At 48.3% G+C, this 19,799-nt stretch overlaps 1 protein-coding gene and 1 long non-coding RNA gene across 10 annotated transcripts in view; both read right to left on the bottom strand.

The window, feature by feature from the left end:
* Positions 1–2,040: 2,040 nt before the first annotated feature.
* Positions 2,041–19,799, bottom strand: part of LOC101787169 (nephrocystin-1-like) — a 48,851-nt gene continuing 31,092 nt past the window's right edge. For 5 of the 9 annotated variants that reach the window (XM_063230086.1, XM_063230087.1, XM_063230088.1 and 2 more), the window contains 7 exons: positions 19,057–19,139; positions 17,230–17,306; positions 16,504–16,603; positions 10,943–11,055; positions 8,019–8,092; positions 3,878–3,922; positions 2,041–2,456 (listed from right to left, as the gene is read on the bottom strand). In XM_063230086.1, coding sequence (XP_063086156.1) covers positions 2,139–2,456; positions 3,878–3,922; positions 8,019–8,092; positions 10,943–11,055; positions 16,504–16,603; positions 17,230–17,306; positions 19,057–19,139 — 810 coding nt within the window. In that variant the 3' untranslated portion in view covers positions 2,041–2,138. Of the gene's footprint in view, positions 3,621–3,877; positions 3,923–8,018; positions 8,093–10,942; positions 11,056–11,165; positions 11,264–16,503; positions 16,604–17,229; positions 17,307–19,056; positions 19,140–19,799 lie in introns of all 9 variants that reach the window. The other 4 variants (XR_010040829.1, XM_063230089.1, XR_010040830.1 and 1 more) reach the window with 4 other exon arrangements.
* Positions 5,706–8,012, bottom strand: LOC134471385 (uncharacterized). The gene is made up of 2 exons (XR_010040832.1): positions 6,442–8,012; positions 5,706–6,309 (listed from the first exon to the last, which is right to left on the bottom strand). It is a non-coding gene; the product is annotated as an uncharacterized LOC134471385 (long non-coding RNA).

Here is a 19,799-nt window from a genome sequence, read left to right as displayed (position 1 = left end):
CTACTCAGACTAACATGCCACGACCCTCAGATTTTGGCCTCAGCGACACTGAAGCTGTTTTCTCTCCAGTCCCTGTACTTTTCTCATGTGTCAGAAACTATGACATTGTCCAGGCGCATGACACATCTTCAGAGCAGCCTGGATGAGTCTGGAAACACACCCTCAGGCCAGTTCATCCTCTCTGACTCCATCCTGGGAAAGGAATCCACCAGCATGGTCAGTGGTTAAAAACAGAAAGGCAGAACCTAGGAAATAAAGGTTCTGCAGAGAAATGAGTCACGGGGGGGGGGGTGTTTCACACAGCCTCCCGTTCCTTCCAGAGAGGGCCTTGGGGATGACGAGACAGCCACTCAGCAACAGTGTAGGAACAAGTCCCTGCTTCTATGGAGGGCATGGTCCTGGGGACAGGAGGGTGTCATCTAGAGGTGTCCCAGGGGGCTATGTAGTGATGGCAAAGGTGTCTTGGGCATCATCAGCACCTCACCTGTCACTGAGGGAAGACAGGAGGGTGGAGGGAGGGGGTCTCCCCAAACTCACTCTCAGAAACATTGTGAAGCCTCTTTTCCAAGGCCAGGTTCTGATGATCACTGCTGTGGCCGGTGACCCTCCATGCCATGCCAATTTCCAAGACTAAGGACTGCGTGGCTTGAGGGTAGAATTTAGGTGTGTCCCCAAACCTCCTGTGTTGGAAGCTTGGTCCCCTGTGTGGTGATGTGAGGAGCTGCCAGGACCCTTAAGAGGTGGGGGAGGGAGGGTTAGGGCAGTTGGTTGGATCTTGGGGTGCTGCCCCCAGCAGGGATGAAGGCAGGTCCCATGGGGGCAGCTCTTGGCAGGGCAGAGCAAGTTGGGGACAAGTGCCCTCCCTGCTCTGTGGGTTGCCATCCTGCCTGCTGTGAACTCTAGTGGCCTTTGCCAGAGCCCAGCGGATACTGTGCCGCTCCCTGAAACTCCATAGCTGTGAGGTAAACACCTGTTTTCTCTGTAAGTGACCCTGCTTAGGTATCTTGTCATAGTGGTAGCAAATGGACTCATACAAGGACCAAGTTTAGGTTAAGGGTTAACTAGGATGTGGTACAGAAATTTAACAACCTGACAGATCTCTAAACATACCTGCCTCTTTTATAGCAGAATGCTGTAAAAAATCTCTAATGGTTCTAAGAGTTGAGGTTACACCCTTTCCCAACCAACCTGTCATACTTTTCTTCAAATAGTGTCCTCAGATTTTATTTGCACACAGTTCTTAAATGCTTGCATCTCATGAAGAGAAAATGACACCCGGTCTTCAGTGTGCATCAGCCGTGCTACCCACTAGCTCTGATCTCAGGCGAGGATCTCATGTGCTGGCCTGGGCACAGCAGTAACAGCAGTAACATGGAGAAAACCAGGTCTTCCTGCTGCAGTGGTGGTGAAGACCACTGAGCCAGCCAGAACAGTGCCAGTCGCACAAAAGGCACTCCATCAATGCCGGCTGGTTCCACTCATCAGCTGCTACCATTAATTACAACAGCAAGGCTGGACTTCTGCCAGCAGCCACAGGTTTATCTGAATGGAGAAAGACCCGATTAGCTCATCTCTGTACTCTGGAAGGGTGAGATAATCCCACTCTCCAGGCTTGATTTCTTTTTTGTCTTTTTCTTTGGCACTGGGAATTGAACTCAAGACCTTTCACTTGCCAGGCAGGTGCTTATGCCTCTGAGCTGTATTCCCAGCCCCTTGATTTCTTTTTGACAGAACACACATATTGATTTTAAAAGGAAAAAATGGCTAATTAGGGGTAAATCATATTTAAATATCAAACTGAATTGAGTGATTAACAGATGAGATCAATTTTGCTAGTAAAACTTGTAAATTTATATATATTGGCTATGAAATTCTTGTCAGATATGTGATTTGGAAATATCTTCTATTTTGTGGGTTGTTTCTGAATAAACATAAACTTGGCTTTTCATAAGATCTGGCTTATGTAGAAATCTGTACTATCAACTTAAAACTTAAGTAGTTGGTTTTTGAAAGTTATCTTCAAATTAAAGTATAACAGTATTCCTTATAAAATTGATTTTATTTTTTAAAAGCATTCATATTATTAGATAAATATATCTTTAAAAATATCATCTGTACAGAAAAAGAGCAGGTCCCAGTCAGAATGGGTCACTCTGGGTTCTGCCACTTGGTGAGAGGCCTCCCCGTGGATCACTCCTCCTGCCTGCACCCAGGAAGTCGTAGGCCTGCTCCGAGAGGTCGAAAGGCTCATGGACTCCGTCCTTGGACAGCAGGGCCTGCAGGGCACCCTGGTTCTCCTGGGTTTGCTTGAGGAAGTCAGCGATGATTTTCCACCGCGCAGCCTGGGTCTCCTCTTCGGCCCACCGGAAGGGGGGCAGCAGCGTGGAGTGCAGCAGCGGGAGCACAAGGTCGTGGTAGACCAGGAGGAAGCTGGCCTTCAGGAGCTCTCTGTCCCTCTGGGGAAACAGCGGCAGCCAGCAAGAGTAACCGTGGGTGGAACACATCATTACGCTTAAGCAGGAGATTCTGACCCTTGTTAGTTAAAAGCCACCTGCAAGGCGCCATGGGAGAGGTGCCCTTTGTGCCTGACAGCTAAAAAGCCACCCCAGAGCACAGCCGGGGGGTTCCCTGAGACAGTCTCCCAGTGTCTCCTTGAGTGTCACACACTCTCAGGAGACCACGGCATTGCCATCTAACGCTGGTGACAAATGTGTGGTTCTGCTAAGATGCAGAGCAAGGTCAGCTGTGTCTACTTAGCCCAGTGACAGCATAGTAGAGACAACTGTCTGGCTTCTGTAAGGGAGGGACAGATGTACACATGGGGTCCAGAGAAAGGAGATCCAGGAGGTAAGGATTCGGTAAAATTCTAGCAGTGCCTGGGCTGGGAAGCGGGGGTCCTGTGGTCCAGAGGGCACCAGAGCCTCCCTGTATCAAGAGGATCCACCCAGCCCCGAGGCCATCAGGCCATGGCCGGGGCACAAGGGGCACAATGGCCGAGGGCAGAGCAATCCGTATGCAGCACTCTCCACCCAAACACTGCCCTGACAACACTGAGGTACTGCAGCCTGCCTTTTAGCAAAGGTCGTGTGCCAGCTGTGGGAAAGGTCATATAGCAAAGGGAAGCCCAAGTAAGCTGTATAAATAAGTCTGTGGTATATTTATATGCTGTGTAAATAAGTCTATGGGATATAGCACCCCCAGCAGTCAGAGTTTTCGGTTTGCTTGTTCTCCCACAACCCTTACTTAGATCAACACTTCAGATAACCAGCACTTTAGATCAGGAAATGGCAAACAGGACCACGGGGAAATGCGTCTGTGTGTACACAGGGCCTCAGAGGTCCGAGGCCAGCCTCAGGCACTTGTATCCTGGCGGCAGAGGACAGTGCTTGTCGCCAGATGTGTGGCCCGCAGGGTGAAATATTTACCACCCGGCCCTTTACAGAAGTCGCCTGCTGATCTTGGGTTAGCGCAGTTGAACCGCTGCTCACAGATCCATGCGACTTCTGTGATAATCACCGTTCTTCTAAGTGACACTAGCGGACCCAGGCACTTGTGAGTATGGGACACAGCCTAGGCCAAACTCATCTTTCCTTGTCCCCATGTGATTTAGTTGTTGGCAGCTGGAGGGAAAATTTTTTTTAAAATCAGGGATATGGGATAGCCAGCTGGAGACTCTGGTTTAGAAATTCCCCCTTCATTTAAATAAACCTCGGTGACCTGAAATGACGTTCTGGAGGCCACGCACACCCTTCTTAGAATATGTCTTTGAAACCGAAATAGCACAGCTACCTGAGTAAGCGGGGCTATGACTTTTTAGCTAAAGAACATGCATGCAACCATAGCACTACAGAAAGTCCCACGTGAAAAATTGTATTACCTTCTCTGATCTTTTCAGTGTGCTTTCTTTCTCAGCCCATGAACTCTACAAAAGCCAACAGAAATATATTAGTTTGAGTATTCACAAATCCTTGCAACACTTGTGCCACTTTATGGTGTAATAAGCTTATGAGCAGGGCTAGCAACGCCACTCGGAATCTACACATGCCAGAAGCGACTCTGTCATTAGGTGTCCACTGCTAAGAGTGTGGAACAGGACTGACTGGACATGTCCATGAAAGATACCTGTGTTTTTTGTTTTGTGTTGTGTTGTTGAGACAGGGCTGTTATGTAGCCTAGGCTGGCCTTGAACTGTGTAGTTCTACTTGTTATGATCCTTCTGCTTCAGCCTCCCAAATACTGGGATTACAGGCACGTGCCACCATGCCCATTTTTAAGTCAGAACTAATTTTTTAAAAAGTGTCCGTAATCCCAGTTCTCTCGAAAGCTGAGACAGATGGAGGAGAGTAAGTTCAAGCCCAGCCTGTGCAACTTAATGACTTAGCAAGACCCTGTCTTCAAAAAAAGAAAAGAAAAGAAAGGAGAAGAGGGATTGGGATGTAGCTCAGTGTGAAGGCTCTGGGTTCAATCCCCAGAATTGGATCAGAGGGAAAAAAAGAAGAGTCGGTGTGCAGACACAGCAGGACAATGAAACAGAATTAGGCTTCTAAATAGCTTCTCAGGTAAGCTATCAACGAGAGCAGACACCACCACCAAATGCCCAGCTCCTAGCAATCCTGCCTGCTGCGATGATGATACCGGCTGGGGTCAGACAGACTGAAGTGGTTTTGCAAGTAAATAATTCCAATCTGTCCACAAGACGTCACAAGAGCTTCTTGAGAGAAATGAACACCCAGAGTTCAGCTGATCCCACAGAAACAGGAACTGAAGCCTTTCACAGAGCAGACCTGGGTCTGGGTGGAATGTGGCCAGGCTGCCCAGCCCAGGGCCTGGGTTGTGTGTGTTTGTGGGAGTCTTCCTGTTGGCACCTGATTTCCTGGGCAACCTGAAAGCACTCGGCCAAGGAAGACATTCCCCACGGAAGGAAGGGGGCGCCAAAGGGCCCTTTTTCACTGGAGGCTGGCAGGTCCCAGAGGGCTCCTGGTTACCCCCTTGGGGATGTGGCACCCACCCTAGCTCCACTGGGCTGTAGATGCTCAGGAGCTTGCAGAGGACCCTTAGGAAGCCTGAGTGCCTCATGAAATGGGCCAGGGGCCGTAATTATTTTTAAAATGCCCACCACAAAGTGAACTTGGCTAAGTGCATACCAGCAGGTCCACACACTTGAGTGTGGATTTCAGGAGCTATACAGATAAGTCACTCAGGGGATTTAGACTTCTTGTATGGAAACATGGCCTCCTGTTGATAAGTGTGGGGCTTCCATGCTATTGTTCACTGGGTCACCAGCAGGCAGTGGGATGCTTTGCCAAGACTGAGTTGGCGGAGACAGAAACCATGTGTGGCTCACCTCTTCCCTTCTGGAACAAACACAGCCCCTACCTCACAGCTCCCAACCAGGGAAGTGGAGTGGGCCTCTTCCTTGTCAATGCCCTGTGACAAGTGGCCCGGGTTCCTCAGGCAAGGGCAGCAGAAACCCCAAGGACAGCCCTCCACTCTCTTTTTCTGCAGCTACTCACTTCCCAGGGTGCTGTAAGGTGGTGGGGCTTCCCCCATCCTGCACCCTTGGGGGGCTGTGGAGCAAGTATCCCACTGAGTCAAGCTGGATGGGACTGCACTGGCCACCCAGTCCCCCTGAGCTTATCCTGAGTCACACAGTTGGCCTCGAGGGACAGGCTCAGGTGTGTAGGGCTAACTACTCTTGTTACTAATTTTCATTATTTGTTATACAGGTAACTTAGGAAAATACAGATAAAATAACCCAGGATCAGAGGTGATCGCTGATACCTTTCTTTGTCTAGATCTCATAGGCAAAGATCTCAAATGAATTTTTTTCATTTAATAAAGAGATTTGAATGAGCTTATGTCTTTTTTTTGTTTTTTTTTTTTGTTTTTTTTCCTTTTTATCGGTACCAGGGATCAAACTCACGACTGCCTGCTTGAAAGGCAGGCGCTTATGCCGCTGAGCTAAATCCCTAGCCCCTAGTTTATGTCTTTTCTTCTTTTTCCTTTCCAGTACAAGGGGCTGCCAGGGCCATTACACTGAGCCACATCCTCGGCCCTTCTGTATTCATGTTCTTTGGAGCCAGGGTCCTCCTGCATTGCTAAGCTGCCCAGGCTGGGCCTGAGCTTTCTTGACCAGCCGTGGTGTACCTTGGTGTATCTAGGCACATGCAGAGTTGGCTGACACTGCAGCTCTGGTGTGGCCCCTGCTGAGCTCTGAGCCACCTTCTCATGGAAGACAGGCAGATTTTAGACCAGCTTAGCATTCGGGTTCTTTCCGAATGTCGCATCCTGAATCTGCCTGGTGCACACCTAGAGAAATACCAAGTGTGACTGAAAGATACGGTGAGTGCTTAAATTTTTAAAAAATTATTACAGTTAAAGACACATTGTTCTCCATACCCCTCACAATCCTCCCTCTCACTTTGGACGTATTTATCCCACCTTTCTGGCCACCGTCTGAGGCAGTTCTGAGTCCTCTTCCATGGCTTCAGTGGTGCTGCTGGCTGCCTTGAGGTCCTAAATCTACTCAAAACATTTACCTTTCATGGTCATTTTGACTTTGGGGAAGAGCCAGAGGTCACACAGGGTCAGATCCGGTGGAAAGGGTGGCTGAGGACACTGTAAGCTGCCTTTCCACCGGATGGCACGTGGCAGCAGCGTTCACTGTGCTTCTGATCATGCCCCATAGAGCCATGGAGGATGACTTCCAGAACTGCTTCAGAAAGTGGCGAGAGGGATGGGCTGAGCGTGTCTGCAGCAAGGAGGGGACTGTTGCGGGGGGCTTAATGACAATGCGTCTTTCACTGGAATAGATTTTTTAAAAAAGCAAACATGTGCTGTACATTTTAATGGCCCCTTGTACTCTGAAATCTTTGGTGAATGAATGAATGCACTTATGTTCTGAAAATGAATGAACATGATGACACAAATGATTTTAGAGGGGAAATAAGACCAACACTGCATTATCTAACTACAGTTCCACCCAAACCCATTTAAAATCGTAGACTATCATATACTATGAACACTTTCTTAACTCTTCTTTCTCTAAACGTCTCTGGAACTGTGCACGCCCCCTGCCTCAGCCAAGCCAGCGCATGAATCCCCTTCAAGGTCTAGTGTAAATCTCTGAAGACAGAGCCCTTCCATTTCTGTCAGGCCCGCCCAAACCCCCTCAGCGGCAGAGCTCTTCCACCCCCCTGCACTGCCAGCGGGTCAGGCTGCAGCAGACTCTTTGGGGTTACCTGGCCCCAGGCCCCCTCATCACCTTCCACATAAAGACCCCAAGATCCGCCATGCTCCCTCACCAGCACTCTCGAATCCTTCCTGCCCCAAACGGTCTGTTCCTGCTGACCACTCACCTGCAGGGTCTTCACCCCTCGGCAGGTCGAAAGTCCTCTGTGGCCCCAGCCCTTTATCTTCTTTAAGGCAGCAGGGCCCCGACCCACATTTGCTGCCTACTTTAAATCTTCAAGGCCCAGGATGACACTTCCCTGTCACACTGCCACATTACCAATGCACGGGTCTCGCATGAACACAGGACTGCTAGTATTTATTGACTCTGATATTTTAGGCTGAGCCATGTGAAACAGTTAAACGTGGCTGAGAATGAGAGATTTCGTATGGCTCCACCTAACATCAGTGCTATTTCACACAGCAGACGGTACGTGTCAAATTAAAAATGATACGCATGTCCTGGCTCTTCCCTGAAAACGCAGTTGATTCCTCTACCAAACCCTTCAGAATTTTTGCTCTTAGGACACCATCACAGGCTCCCGCAAATCAAGGAACAAACAGGCAAGAGAGTGCAGTGTGCACACAGCAGACTCCACCTGGTTGTTGGGAAGTGACATTTGTACTAACACTGGAAAGATTGAAGCTGTCAGGTAGGCAGTGGAGGGGACGGGGAGACACCATCCTCCTGCGGGAGGAAAACAGCCTAGGGCAGGAGTCTGAACCCATTACCACGGTGTGTTCAGCCACAGATCCAGCTGGTTTCCAGCGTGGAGGGCGCTACCCACCCTTAGCGCGTCCATCACTTCAGGCTGCTCCAGGAGCTGGGGGAAGGAGGCCAGCATTGGGTGACTGATGAGATCTGAAAGACACAAGAGGAGAAGCTTACGTGAACTGCATTCACTGTACCTGACTGCACCACACACACGCATATTCATTCACATTAAAATCACGGTACCAAATGATTTCTTGATAACACCTTCTATACACTTTAACCTCCACCTCTGCCCCTCCCTATACCTTGTACAGGTGTGCCAGGAAAGAATTCAGTGAAAGGGTTTTGGCCCAGACAGGACTCTGTAGCCAGGAAAGCCTCAACCAGAACCAGGAAGCCCCTGTCTCCCCCGCCCCTAGGAATTTACCTGTGACGCCATCTTCCCGCCCCTGGGGATTTACCTATGGCGCCAAACCTAGGACCAAGGGGCTACCTGTGCTTCCCTAATGCCCCCCTTAGCTTCCATCCCAAACTGAGGCTACTTATGTGCCTCACTCCACGTGTTCCATGGAGAGATGCGCGGACCCTGGGGTGGAGATGCCACGCCCTGGGGGATCAGGGTGTCTCTCTCTGCATTCTCAAAATAAAGGTCATTTATATTTCATACTTATCTTTTCAGCCGCCGCCGGTCCTCCCCCACAGTTCTATCATTAAGAACAGGAGAGTCTGGTCACGTGACCAGATATTGTGTGGGGAACACTGATACTTTATCATGAATAACGGCACAGAAGATGTAGTACAAGACACAGCAGCGGGCATTTGTGGGTTCACTGGTACCTCTATGCCAGAGCACCTGGACCTGCTATTGCTTCACAAACAATGGGGATTTACATCACACAGCTCTGGACACCGGGGCCCCAAGATTAAGGCACCAGTTAAGCATTTAGTATCTGGTGAGGGCTGTCTTACTGGCCAGTGTGGTTTGCATTTAAATGTCCCCCCAAAGCCACCTGTAGGCATGAAGGTGGCTGAGTCTAGCCTTTGTGATTGGTTTGTTGTCTAGTGCTGGGATTGCTGGTGTGAGTGCTGCACCTGCCCAGGAGCAGAGCCAGCTAACAATATAAGGGAGGTAAGGAGATGTGCTTTTTCCTTTTTTGCCCTTTCTGGCCTGTTGTTTGCAGAATGGTTCCCCTTCACCATGCCACCCTGCCTTGCAGCCAGTATGGATTGAAACCTCCAAAGTCTAAGTTAAATAAACCTTTCCTTCCTTCATTTTGAGCATCAAGTATTTTGTCTTAGAAACAAGAGAAAAGTAGCCAAGATGCTGGCCCTTTGGAGAGAATGACATTGTGTCCTGTGTGGCAGAAGGCAGAAAGATAAGCAAGAAAGATCCCTGTCCATGGTCACACCCTTCTGTAAGGTCACCTGAGGCCACTCATGAGAGAGGAGCACTCTTGGTCTAATCACCTCTCAAAATCCTCTCCTCTTGACACTATCACAAGAGCAAAGCCTGGATTTCGGAGCAGACATTCAGACTATAGTAGGTACTTCTCAAATAGCAAGGGTGATACATTTGACAACACCAATGTCCTTAGAGAATAATCCTTTCTTTAGATCCTGCTAAGCTTGTTCTGCTGACCGACTGCAAACAAAGCCATCTGTCTTGAGCCACTCTCTCTTTACTGAGAGAAAAAAATTACACCCCTCATCCCCTTTAAGAAGTAATGTCACTCATGAAGCTTTTCTAAAATCATTAAAATAAACTCAAAGGTGAGTGTGAGTTAAAAGGCTTCACTGGCTCCCCCTGGAACTATGACTATTCTTTGAGAAATCTGTGCCTTCTGACTCTGAGTTCCACTGCTGGTTGGTGGTGCAGGTGGCAAGACTGGCCCAGGACATCACCTGTGCACGCTGCCAGCTCATCACAGCCCAGCCCCTTGGCCCTGTCCATCCTGGCGGCCTTCAGTTCTATCCCTCCAACGTGAGCACAGGTTCTTGCCTGGGTGCTTAGACCAGCTCCTCTATCCAGAAAGCTCCTCCTCACACCCCCAGGGGTTAACTCCCTTCTGAGCTCTTTTCAATAGTCCTTGCTCAGTGCAGCATTTCCTCACAGTTAATTCAGGCCTCCTAGCGATCACTCTCCCCTTCTGAGCATCTTCCTGCTGAGCTCTCATTCAGAGGATGGACAGCTTAGTCATGTGACCGTGTCTGAGGCCTGCTGTCCCACCAGGGTGGGGACGACCCTGCCTGTCTTATTCATCCTGGTCCTACATAATGTCTGGCATGCAGCAGACCGCACATGTCAGCTCGATGATTTACTCAGTTCAAACCCCAGTCAATGAAGCTAAGCTGCTTTCCTCTCTGAGGGCTATTCTTCTGACACATGCATTTCTCCTTACAAGTAGCTTGTTGATTTCCTAAATAATCTTTCAACTTTTGACTTGGAATAATTTCCAAATTCAAAAGAAGTTTCAAGAATAAAAACAGTACATAAACAATTAGAATATTCTTTATCTTGATTCACTGGTTATTTTGTTTTGAGACAGGATCTCACTATGTAGCCAGGCTGGCCTTGAATTCACAGCAATCCTCCTGCCTCAGCCTCTCGAGTGCTGGAGTCACAGGCATGTACCACCATGCCTGGCCAAATCACTGATTTTAAACTAATCCAATGACTCCTATATTTCATGCTCTAAGAATCAGTTATTTGAGGATTTTGTTTTTTCCCCAAATGACAACTTGCATGCCAAGTGCAGGGAGGGGGAAAGATATTCAGAGACAGATTTCAATTTCAAGCTTCCATATTTAAAAATGCAAAAGAATGTATCTGAAAGAACTGAGCATGTATTTGAGGTTCCAAATGTCCACGCTTTGCATCGGGCGTACTGACATTGATGCCACCCCCATATTGTATTCCAAATGTCCCACTTAGAAACCAAGGTTACATCCATGCAGGCATAGAGTACCAGTGAATGAAGAAGCGTGAGGACTCCTTACCAGCGTTCTGTGAGTTTGTCCTGTCTTTTAGCAGCGCATCTCCAAGAATCTGCCGATAAAATACCAGCAGGTGGGAGCAGCACATACTTCCAACCAAGGTTTCCGGCAGGAAGCTGTCACGGAAGGGAAAAATGCATTTAGCAAGCGTCCCTCCAGGCTGCCCGCAGGGCTTTTCCTGCACGGTGTTGGGAAACATTTTAAGAACCGAAAGGAGAATTTCTACCAAGTGGCCACAGTAAGCTTCCGATACACATTTGAGGTGTGTACTTCCAGCCTCCGCCGTGCTGTAACCCTTGTGTTTCCATTTTAGCACAGACACCCCTGGAAAATGGCAAATAAAAAGAAAAGCCCTGGAGTACTTGTGTCAGACAGCGAGTGCCGAGTGAGCCACCCACTTGAACAAAGGCATGTGGCTGCCACGCCTGACTGATGCGGAAATCCCAGAGAGACTGTTTCAGGGCGGGTGCCACAGGGTGTGACAGGCCCAGGGTTTGAATGGCCGGGCGGATCCCGACTTGGCTGTGAGGCTGTGGACTCCTTAGGGCTCACTCTCCCTGTACTTTAATTTCCTTGTGTGTGGAATGTGAGGAGATGATCCACAGTTCACCTGAGTAAAAGGATTAAATGCCTAAAGCAGCGTCCGCATAGACAGGGCTCCAGGGCAGGAAACCGTGCACAACTGAAGGTGTTACCAGGTTAGAGTGCTACAGTTTTGGGATGTGTGACGGAATCCCCATGGCAACCACAAAGAAAATGTCTATAGAACATACACAGAGGAAATGAAACGGGGTAAAAATGTGTCCCCGTGAAAGGTCAAGCACAAAGGAAAGCAACAGGGAGGAAACGAAAGACACAAAAAGTGACACAATGTCAAGGAAACAAGAAACAAAATGCCCAAGTCAGGTCTTTCCTATTGGCAATTTCTTTAAGTGTAAATGGATTAAAACCCCAATCAAAAGATAAAAGTTGGAAGAATAGATTTAAAATATAAAATGCAACTATATGCTTTCTATAAGACATTCTAGATGAAGGACACTCAAAAGTCATCAATAAGACTTAAATTTTTGTAAGTTAATCTTTAATTTCCAGAAAAGTTTAGAAGGAAAAAATTATGAGAAAGGCAATGTTCGGTCCTGCAGCTGATCACAGGGGAACAGACAGAAAACGACACTATGCTGGTGCAGAAGGGATAGGGTCCTCAGGTGGTCAGTGCCTGGAGTTTAGGCTGAGCATCCCCCACCACTCCCTGCGTTTCTAGAAACACTAAAAAATTACAATACAGGTTCTCTTACCACATTCATATCATATATACTAGTGGGCACACAGAGCCAGAAATCATTTTTCCAGTGCTCCCCAAATTCCAACTGAGATTTCAAAGACTGACTACAGGGGAGCAGCCGAGCCACCACCAGGCACTGTTGGGGTTCTTCCTGAGACTTCTGAGGAGGGTTGTCTGGCTCTGGCTCTGGTCTCCAGCCCACCCAAGCAGTGTTCCTGTGCATGCCCAGACTCAGGGCTCATGCTGAGGAACAGCGGGGGCCTTTGCCAGGGGAAGGGAGGAGCCTTCCTTCCTTCCTCCCGCTCTGTCCTCGCCTTTCTCCATCTGTCTGCCAGGCACCAGTGTGGGCACCGTGTGGGCCCTCCTTTCCTTCTGAAACCTTCCTACATGAGACAATGTGGCTTCACTTTTTAAAGATTTTCTTCAGAGAAACCTCTGGTTTTTCCACACCCAAGGTGACCAGAAAGTTCTGGGCAACAAACAGTTAGCTGAGTTGAAGAAGTAAAAAGCTATGTCTCTGCCAGTGCAAGTGCTGCTGGCAGGAGGGGAACAGATGTGATGAGTGGGCCTCAGTCAAGTAATAGTCCTACTTTATTCAATTGTAATATTCAATTCAATTTAGAAAAAAAGACAATATGGAATGGATCAAAAAGACAAGCAAAATAAATTCACAGCAAATTCACATGGAGATCCATACAATCTACTTTACAGCCTGGTATCTCCTGGCGCTCAGAACTCAGAGTCTAAATTTGGACCTTTCCCTTAACCGGGGCTTAGGAGCAGGCCTTGGTCAAATCACACCAGGTTAAACCCCTTTGGAAAGCAGCTCCAAAATTAGAAAGACAAGTTTTGGTGAAGCAGAAGCATCTATCTGCTTCTTGTCAAAGAGTCGGGGTCACCATGATCACAACTGACTCTCTGAAGGGCTTGAAGGCGAGCCGGGTGCGCTTTCCTGTTGGAAGAGACAGGCTGGCCTGCCCAGCTTGTTTGCATTGTCACAGGTCTGCAGGCCAAAGGACCCATGCGTGTGACACTGTTGGCTGTGAGGGCCACCGAGAACTGGGCATCAGGGGGCCAGGGGAAAGGGGCCTGACGCATACTCCACCAGGGCTCTGCACCCTTGGTCTGCCCCACCGGATCTCACCATGTCCTGGCCTGGTTTCTCTGAGAGGGTGGGCTGTGCCTGGGTCACGCCAGCAGGGGACCTTAGCCTGTCTGTAACAGCCCCAGGCTGTGCCTTTCAGGACCAGGCAGCATGGAGCGGTGCTCATGACCATGGGAAAAGAGAAGAGCACGCAAGAGACAGGCCGGGAGAAGGAGCCCTACTTGGAAATTGCTTCACAAACACTTTCTTGGGTGCCTACCATGTGCTGTCATCACACATGTGCTTCTGTCCCTGAGTTCTGGGGGACAAGGCTGCAGGACCCTTCAGTCAGGCCCAGCACATGGGAGTGTTCCCAGCTGCTCTCCTGACCTCTGCGCTGTGCAGCCCGACTTGATCTCAGAATGGGAAGACGCATCTGAAAACCGGAATGCAGAGCCAGAGGCACAGCATCAAGAGCTGTGCGTGCCAGACGCGCTGGCAGTGCCCGGCTCTCAGAGCCCTGCCTACCAGCTGGAGCAGTGCAAGAGTGAGGTCGAGCGGGATGAGGCTGTTCACTTACAGAGACCGCTACTGTGCTGGGTCTGCACCATGAAAAAGAAGTTTTCCATGGAAAGACTGCCAAAAAGGGGAATTTACAGGCTCTAAGAACATCCAAGAAAGAAAGAAAAAACCCAAGAGAGTGAGTAATACCTAGGAGCGCACCATCAACGGTTGTTGAAAGACTGAACTGTGAGTAGGGTAATTATAAGATGCACCTCGGTCTGAGGTCAGAGCAAGGGGTATTTAACCTCGGGATCCGGAATGAGCAAAGCAAACCCCTCGGGGGCACCCCAATCCCTCTCCCCCAGCTTCTTGGAAATCTGCGGTAAGGAGCTGTCCTGGGAGCACAGCCCCCTGGATGGGCTCTGCCCCACACTGTGCTCACCTCGCCCTGTCCCCCGGGTGCCCGTGTCCTCTGTGAGAAGCTCCTTTCCTCTCCCATGGCCACCTTCCTGCCATCCTGCAAAGTCTGCTTCTGCTCCTCCCCGGACCCTCCCTGCTGAAAACCACATCTTCATCCAAACAGTCTTTACAGCACTGTCTCCTTGGCGTTGAATCTACATCATTATTCCAATGGCGGATGCTAATGGCTGGCACTATGTGCTCCACTGTGTGCCAAGCACAATCAACATGAAGCCAGGGGTTTATATGCTTTCTTTCCAGACACTCTTGTTCCAGTGGTAAGGGGTCTATGCTGGTACGCCTGCTTTTTCAGACTAGTCTTAATATTGTAAAGGGTGGCATACAAATCGCTTTTAATTCTAGCGTAAAAATGAAAACATTTAAAATAAATAGCTGCAATAATTTTTAACATATACACAAAGTTAAAAGTCATAAATTTTAATGTCAATAACATAAAATGTGGAGGCAACAAAAGAGATAAGGCACCCCAGGTGCAGAGTGAGAACTGTCTGGTTTTAGATGGCACGGTCTTATTGGTCTATTTAAAAGGCTGAGAAATGGTTAAAAGTCTAAGGACACTGAGTGAAAAATTAGTAGATCTGAGATTCCACTAGTATAAATGCTTCTTGCACAAAACACAAGAAAAACACCATGGAAACCACTACTGGCTTTTTAAAATGGCCAGAACAGAAAAAAATGTCAATACAAAGTGCTGTCAAGAATATGGTATACGAGGGGCTGGGGATTTAGCTCAGCGGCATAAGCACCTGCCTTGTAAGCAGGCAGTCATGAGTTTGATACCCGCTACTGATAAAAAGCTAAAGAAAAAAAAAAGAAGTAAAAAAAAGAATATGGTATATGCCTGGCGTGGTGGCACATACCTGTAATCTCAGACCTCAAATTTGCGACCAGCCTGCGCATAAAATGACCTCAAGGCCAGCCTGATGAGGGGGAAAAAAAAATATGGAGTAAGTGAAATTCACACCCTGTTAGGGAGAGGGTAAATGGTACAGTAATTTTGGAAAACAGTTTGGCAGCTTCTTATAAAGTTAAACTAAAACCAGACGAGCCAGCAGTCCCATTCCTAGGTTATGTCTACCCACAAGAGATGGAGGCAGATGTCCACACTGGGAAACCTGTGGGCGAGCTGGGCACGGTGGTATACTGCCCCATCACACCAGCACCCTGGGAGGCTGAAGCCAAAGGGTCACAAGCTTGAGCCCAGCCTAGGGAATTGGTGACTTTGTGAGGCCCTGTCTCAAAAATCTCAACATTAAAGATTTTTTAAAAAGGGCAGGGATGCAGGTCAGTGTGAAGGCCCTGGGGTTAATCCCCTATGCTGGGTGAAGAAAAATCTTGTATGCATGTGTTTAGGGGCCCTTATTCATAATTACCCAAACTAGACACAATCTAGCAACCTAGAGAATGATAAACAAACTGTGTTACATTCATAAAATGTGATACTGCCTAGAAAGAAAAGGAACAATCGAATACACGCAGCAGCCTGGGTTAATCTCCAAGGCGCCGTGCTGAGAGAAAGAAGCCAGATTCAAAGGCCGCTACTGTACAGTTCCATTTATGAGATCCAGAAAAGGCAAAGCTAGTAGGGAAGAAAACAGGTGTGAGGCTGGGCGCTGGGAGCTGACTATAGACCTGAATTCAGCTTTTAGAGTAAGGAAAACATTCTGTATCCTGGTGGCTGTTTTTACATGATTGTACACATCTGTCAAAACTCCAAGACCCCACCCACTAAAAAGGGTAAATTTGCTGTATGTAAATTAAACCTCAGTACATCTGACAAGAAAAGGTTCCCTGAAGACAGGATTAGAGATTGGTAAGCCCCATTTATTCAAAAGTGGCTGAATTATCTATAGCGAAGCCTATCACTTGGGCTTATTGGTAAACAGGACTGTGAGTGAGTGTACACGGTGTTACTATCCTGCTTCCTTACTGATGGGGTTGGGGTGTTTGGGTTTTTGGAGACAGGGTTTCCCCGTGAGATACAGGCTGGTTTTGAAGTCACTATGAAGCTCACACTGGCCTCAAACTCCCGGAGATTTTCTTTAATCACAGGTGTGCACCTCTATGTTCAGCTCCCTACTGATCTTAGGCAGAAGAATTAATGGGGGACAAAACCACTGAGAAAGACTTGGCCGAGTAAGCAGGAGGAGAAGCCGAAGCTGCGGCGCCCTGCAAAGGTGCCCGAGCACATGGGAAAGGCGAGCAGGGACCAACCTCAGGATGTTTCTCGATCTTTGGTTCAGAGACCTCAGTTTCACCAGAAGTTGAGGCTGCCTTCGCATGGTCAGCATCTGATGGAAAACACTGCTGTGTGCTGAAAAAAAAATCAAAGATAAAACTAAAAATGTGAAGTGTTTGGGAATGAGTACAGTAGACCAAGTGTTCGGTGAAAATGTGCCATCCGTGTACCAAGTGTGCAACAGGCAGGAGTCCCGAGTATTCTCAGAGAGCCGAGGGACAAAGGGTGATGCGAATCCTGATGGACACAGACAGGCCCCAGATGGTGTCACCGCTGCCTGCTTAAGCAGCGGAGAAGGGGAGTTTAAAGAGCACATCCGGCCCTAGGTAGAACCAGCTGCATCTCAGACTCCAAGCTCCTTCCTGTTCCAAGAAGCTGGGATGCCAGGCCTGTGGGGACAGCGGCAGGGAGGCTGCTCTGACCACCAAATGAAGACTAGGGTGTCTCACCCTCCGCCTCCCAACTCCCAGCACACTGCCGGGCCGAAGGCCAGGTAAAAGGCGCTCAACTTTTTGCAGGACAGTGAGCCATGCAGATCACCGTTCCTTGTTTATGCGCTTTGACGTTGCCTCAGGCGGGCTCTGGCTTAGCCTGACCTGTTTCTAAGAGCACAAATGCAAGTGAAGAACACCGTGCGAGCTGCCTTCTCACGTGACCGTGTTGGGCGTTAAGGGAAGGAAAGCAACACCTAAGAGCCGTACCTCTCCTGGACACGGAAGGGTCCACTTCCACGCCTTTCTCATAGGGGGTCCCGCCGTTCAGGAAGAGCTCGTAAGTTCTAGAATAGAAAAACTTGCTTGGGTGGGTATGTCTCGTAGGCATTCGGGAACACTGGAGTCAGCAGTAAAGTACATTTGAGCACAAAGTTATTTACAGACATAACATTGGTTATTATTATGTCTATAATCTGTGACAGAAGGGAGACAGCTCTGGGTCCCTAGTAGGTGCCATCTTGGTCAACAGACTCTCAGCACAAACTATTGAGAATATGGGGTTTTTTGTTTACATGAAAATGAGAAAGATTAATTGACATTATTTGACTTTAATGACAATAACTGCTTTGAATGTATTTTCAAATGAATCGAATCATTATTGGAAACAAAGTCATCATGAATTTCAATTATTTTTAAAATAGGAAAGTGACGAGTATAGTGTAAAACATTTGGATGGCAAAGAAACTCCTCCCCATCTTTCCTTCCTATGCTGACACATCTTCTGCTTTTTTTTCTTTTCTTTTTGGTACCAGGAATTGAATTCACAACCCTGCGCTTGCCAGGCTGGTGCTTGTGCCACTGAGCTAAATTCCCAGCTGCTCTTTTTCTATGCAAATGCAAACAAGCTGATACATGTTTCCCCCACACCTCGGTCCTGGGGATCAAAAGCAGGGCTTCATGGAAAGACGACCAGGAGCTACTCCTGCAGCTCTGCGTGCGTCTGTTCTGAAGCAGACACCACCTGAGTGCAGGAAGGAAGTTAAAAGGCCCCTTTACTCCTACCACGCCAGGGTCCCCATTCTGATCCAGTTTACCTGCATCTGCCCACAGAAGCAAACAAATAGTTTTCAATGAACAATTAAAGGGGGGTGGGGTCACGGTATTCAGACTGGTCTGTGTCTTACATTTTGTCTGCTATACACTGGAAGCGTCTCTGTATTAATACATAGAGCTCTACCTCGCTTCTTGCTTAAAAAACACCTGTCACCTGACTTGTAGAAAGATGGAGACGTATTTTCTTTATTTCCTTCATTAAGGACTGCACCCCACCCCTGAGCATGTTTTCTAAACACACCACAAGAAAGCTTGGGTTTCTATACCCACTCCTGTTACTGGGGGAGCCCTCCCACCCATGCATGGGGGTGACGCCAAGAAAGGAGGTAATCAGGACTTTACCTCTGGCCTTGAGATGTTACAGACCACAGCCTCGGACTTTATAATTCCAAGCTTGGGATCCTGATCACCATGCAGCTCCCTGCCTGCCCATTTGCATCTCTGCTGTGAATTTCGCTTTATACCCTAGACTTAGAGCTGTATTTTCTCCCATTTAGAAATTCAGATGATCTTGGTCTTATTAATTTTCAAGAGCTCTTTTTGCATTAGGGGCTATAGGGTTCTTATCGCAAAAATCTGCTTCCTGTCTGCCTTTTTGCTCCTAAGGTTTAAATCTGTTTACAGATTCCCACTACAGTTTCCACGTTCCACCTTTAGGAGGGAGGCAGAGGTCACAGGACTTGGGGACCCTGGCTCAGCTCCCCACTCTTTGAAGAGAATCAGGCTTTGCTCGCAGCACAGGGAAATGTGCCAGGACACGGGAAATCACTCAGCAGCCAGCCAGTGCAAACAGCTCTTAAAACACTGACTCCATACATCATTTTTTCCTGCCTGGGACGAAAGTCTGCAAGCTGTCTCTGTGCAGCATCAGACAACACTCAACTTGTTGAAGAGCTACCAGAACCAATCTGAGCTACCCAGAGCCTAAAAGGTGAACTCGTGCAAAATGGCCCAGCGGTAGGGAACGCCCAGCCCGCTTACCTGGCCGGAATAGGAGCGCCGCTGGCATCGAACAGCTTCAGAAACGCCCAGCCACAGCTTAACTCTCCTCGGTCACCGGTAGACTAGGGAGCAAAACAAGTATGTGACTCTGTGTCTGCAGCCCAGAGAGAACAAAACGCGCGTTCACCCCCACTACAGGAGCAGCTCTTTCCCAGAAAATACAATGAGACCTAATAGATGCCCGCTTCCTTCGCAAACTAACAAACTGTCGCTACTTCAAGTGACAACCGTGTTTCGTTGAAAATCCTTGCTCTTGAAAATTCCTTAAATCTGACAAGGTGGCCATGACTGCTCTCGGATCTTGAGTGCTGTGAACTTTGTAAACTGATATCAAATCACACCGATACCACTTGGGGTCATGAGACTGGGTTTCACTGCCTGGTGGAATGCAGCAGGGGTCACTCAAGGAGCTCCAAAGTTTTGCTCCAAAGTTTATCTTCACTGTCAATTGACAGAGGCCACTAGGGCTTGCTTGGGGACCTGCTCCTCCCCTCACCATCCCACCTATCTGCAAAGCACATGCCTCGGTCTGTCTTAAAGAACAGCAGTGGCAATATAGGACCACTGACATAACCTCTCTGTGATGACTCTGGTTACTGGGGCCAAGTTATTTATTATTATTATGTTATTATTGGTTTTTTAAGACAGACTTTTGAGATGCAGTTCCAGCTGACTTTGAATTCACTTTTTAGCCCAGGTTGGCCTCAAACTTGCAGCAATCC

The sequence above is a fragment of the Cavia porcellus genome, unplaced genomic scaffold, assembly GCF_034190915.1.
Source record: "Cavia porcellus strain 051 isolate PalLab524CR breed Dunkin Hartley unplaced genomic scaffold, mCavPor4.1 scaffold_18, whole genome shotgun sequence".
Lineage (NCBI taxonomy): Eukaryota > Metazoa > Chordata > Mammalia > Rodentia > Caviidae > Cavia > Cavia porcellus.
Note: the sequence above shows the minus strand (reverse complement) of the source record. Positions and strands in the feature narration are given on the sequence as shown.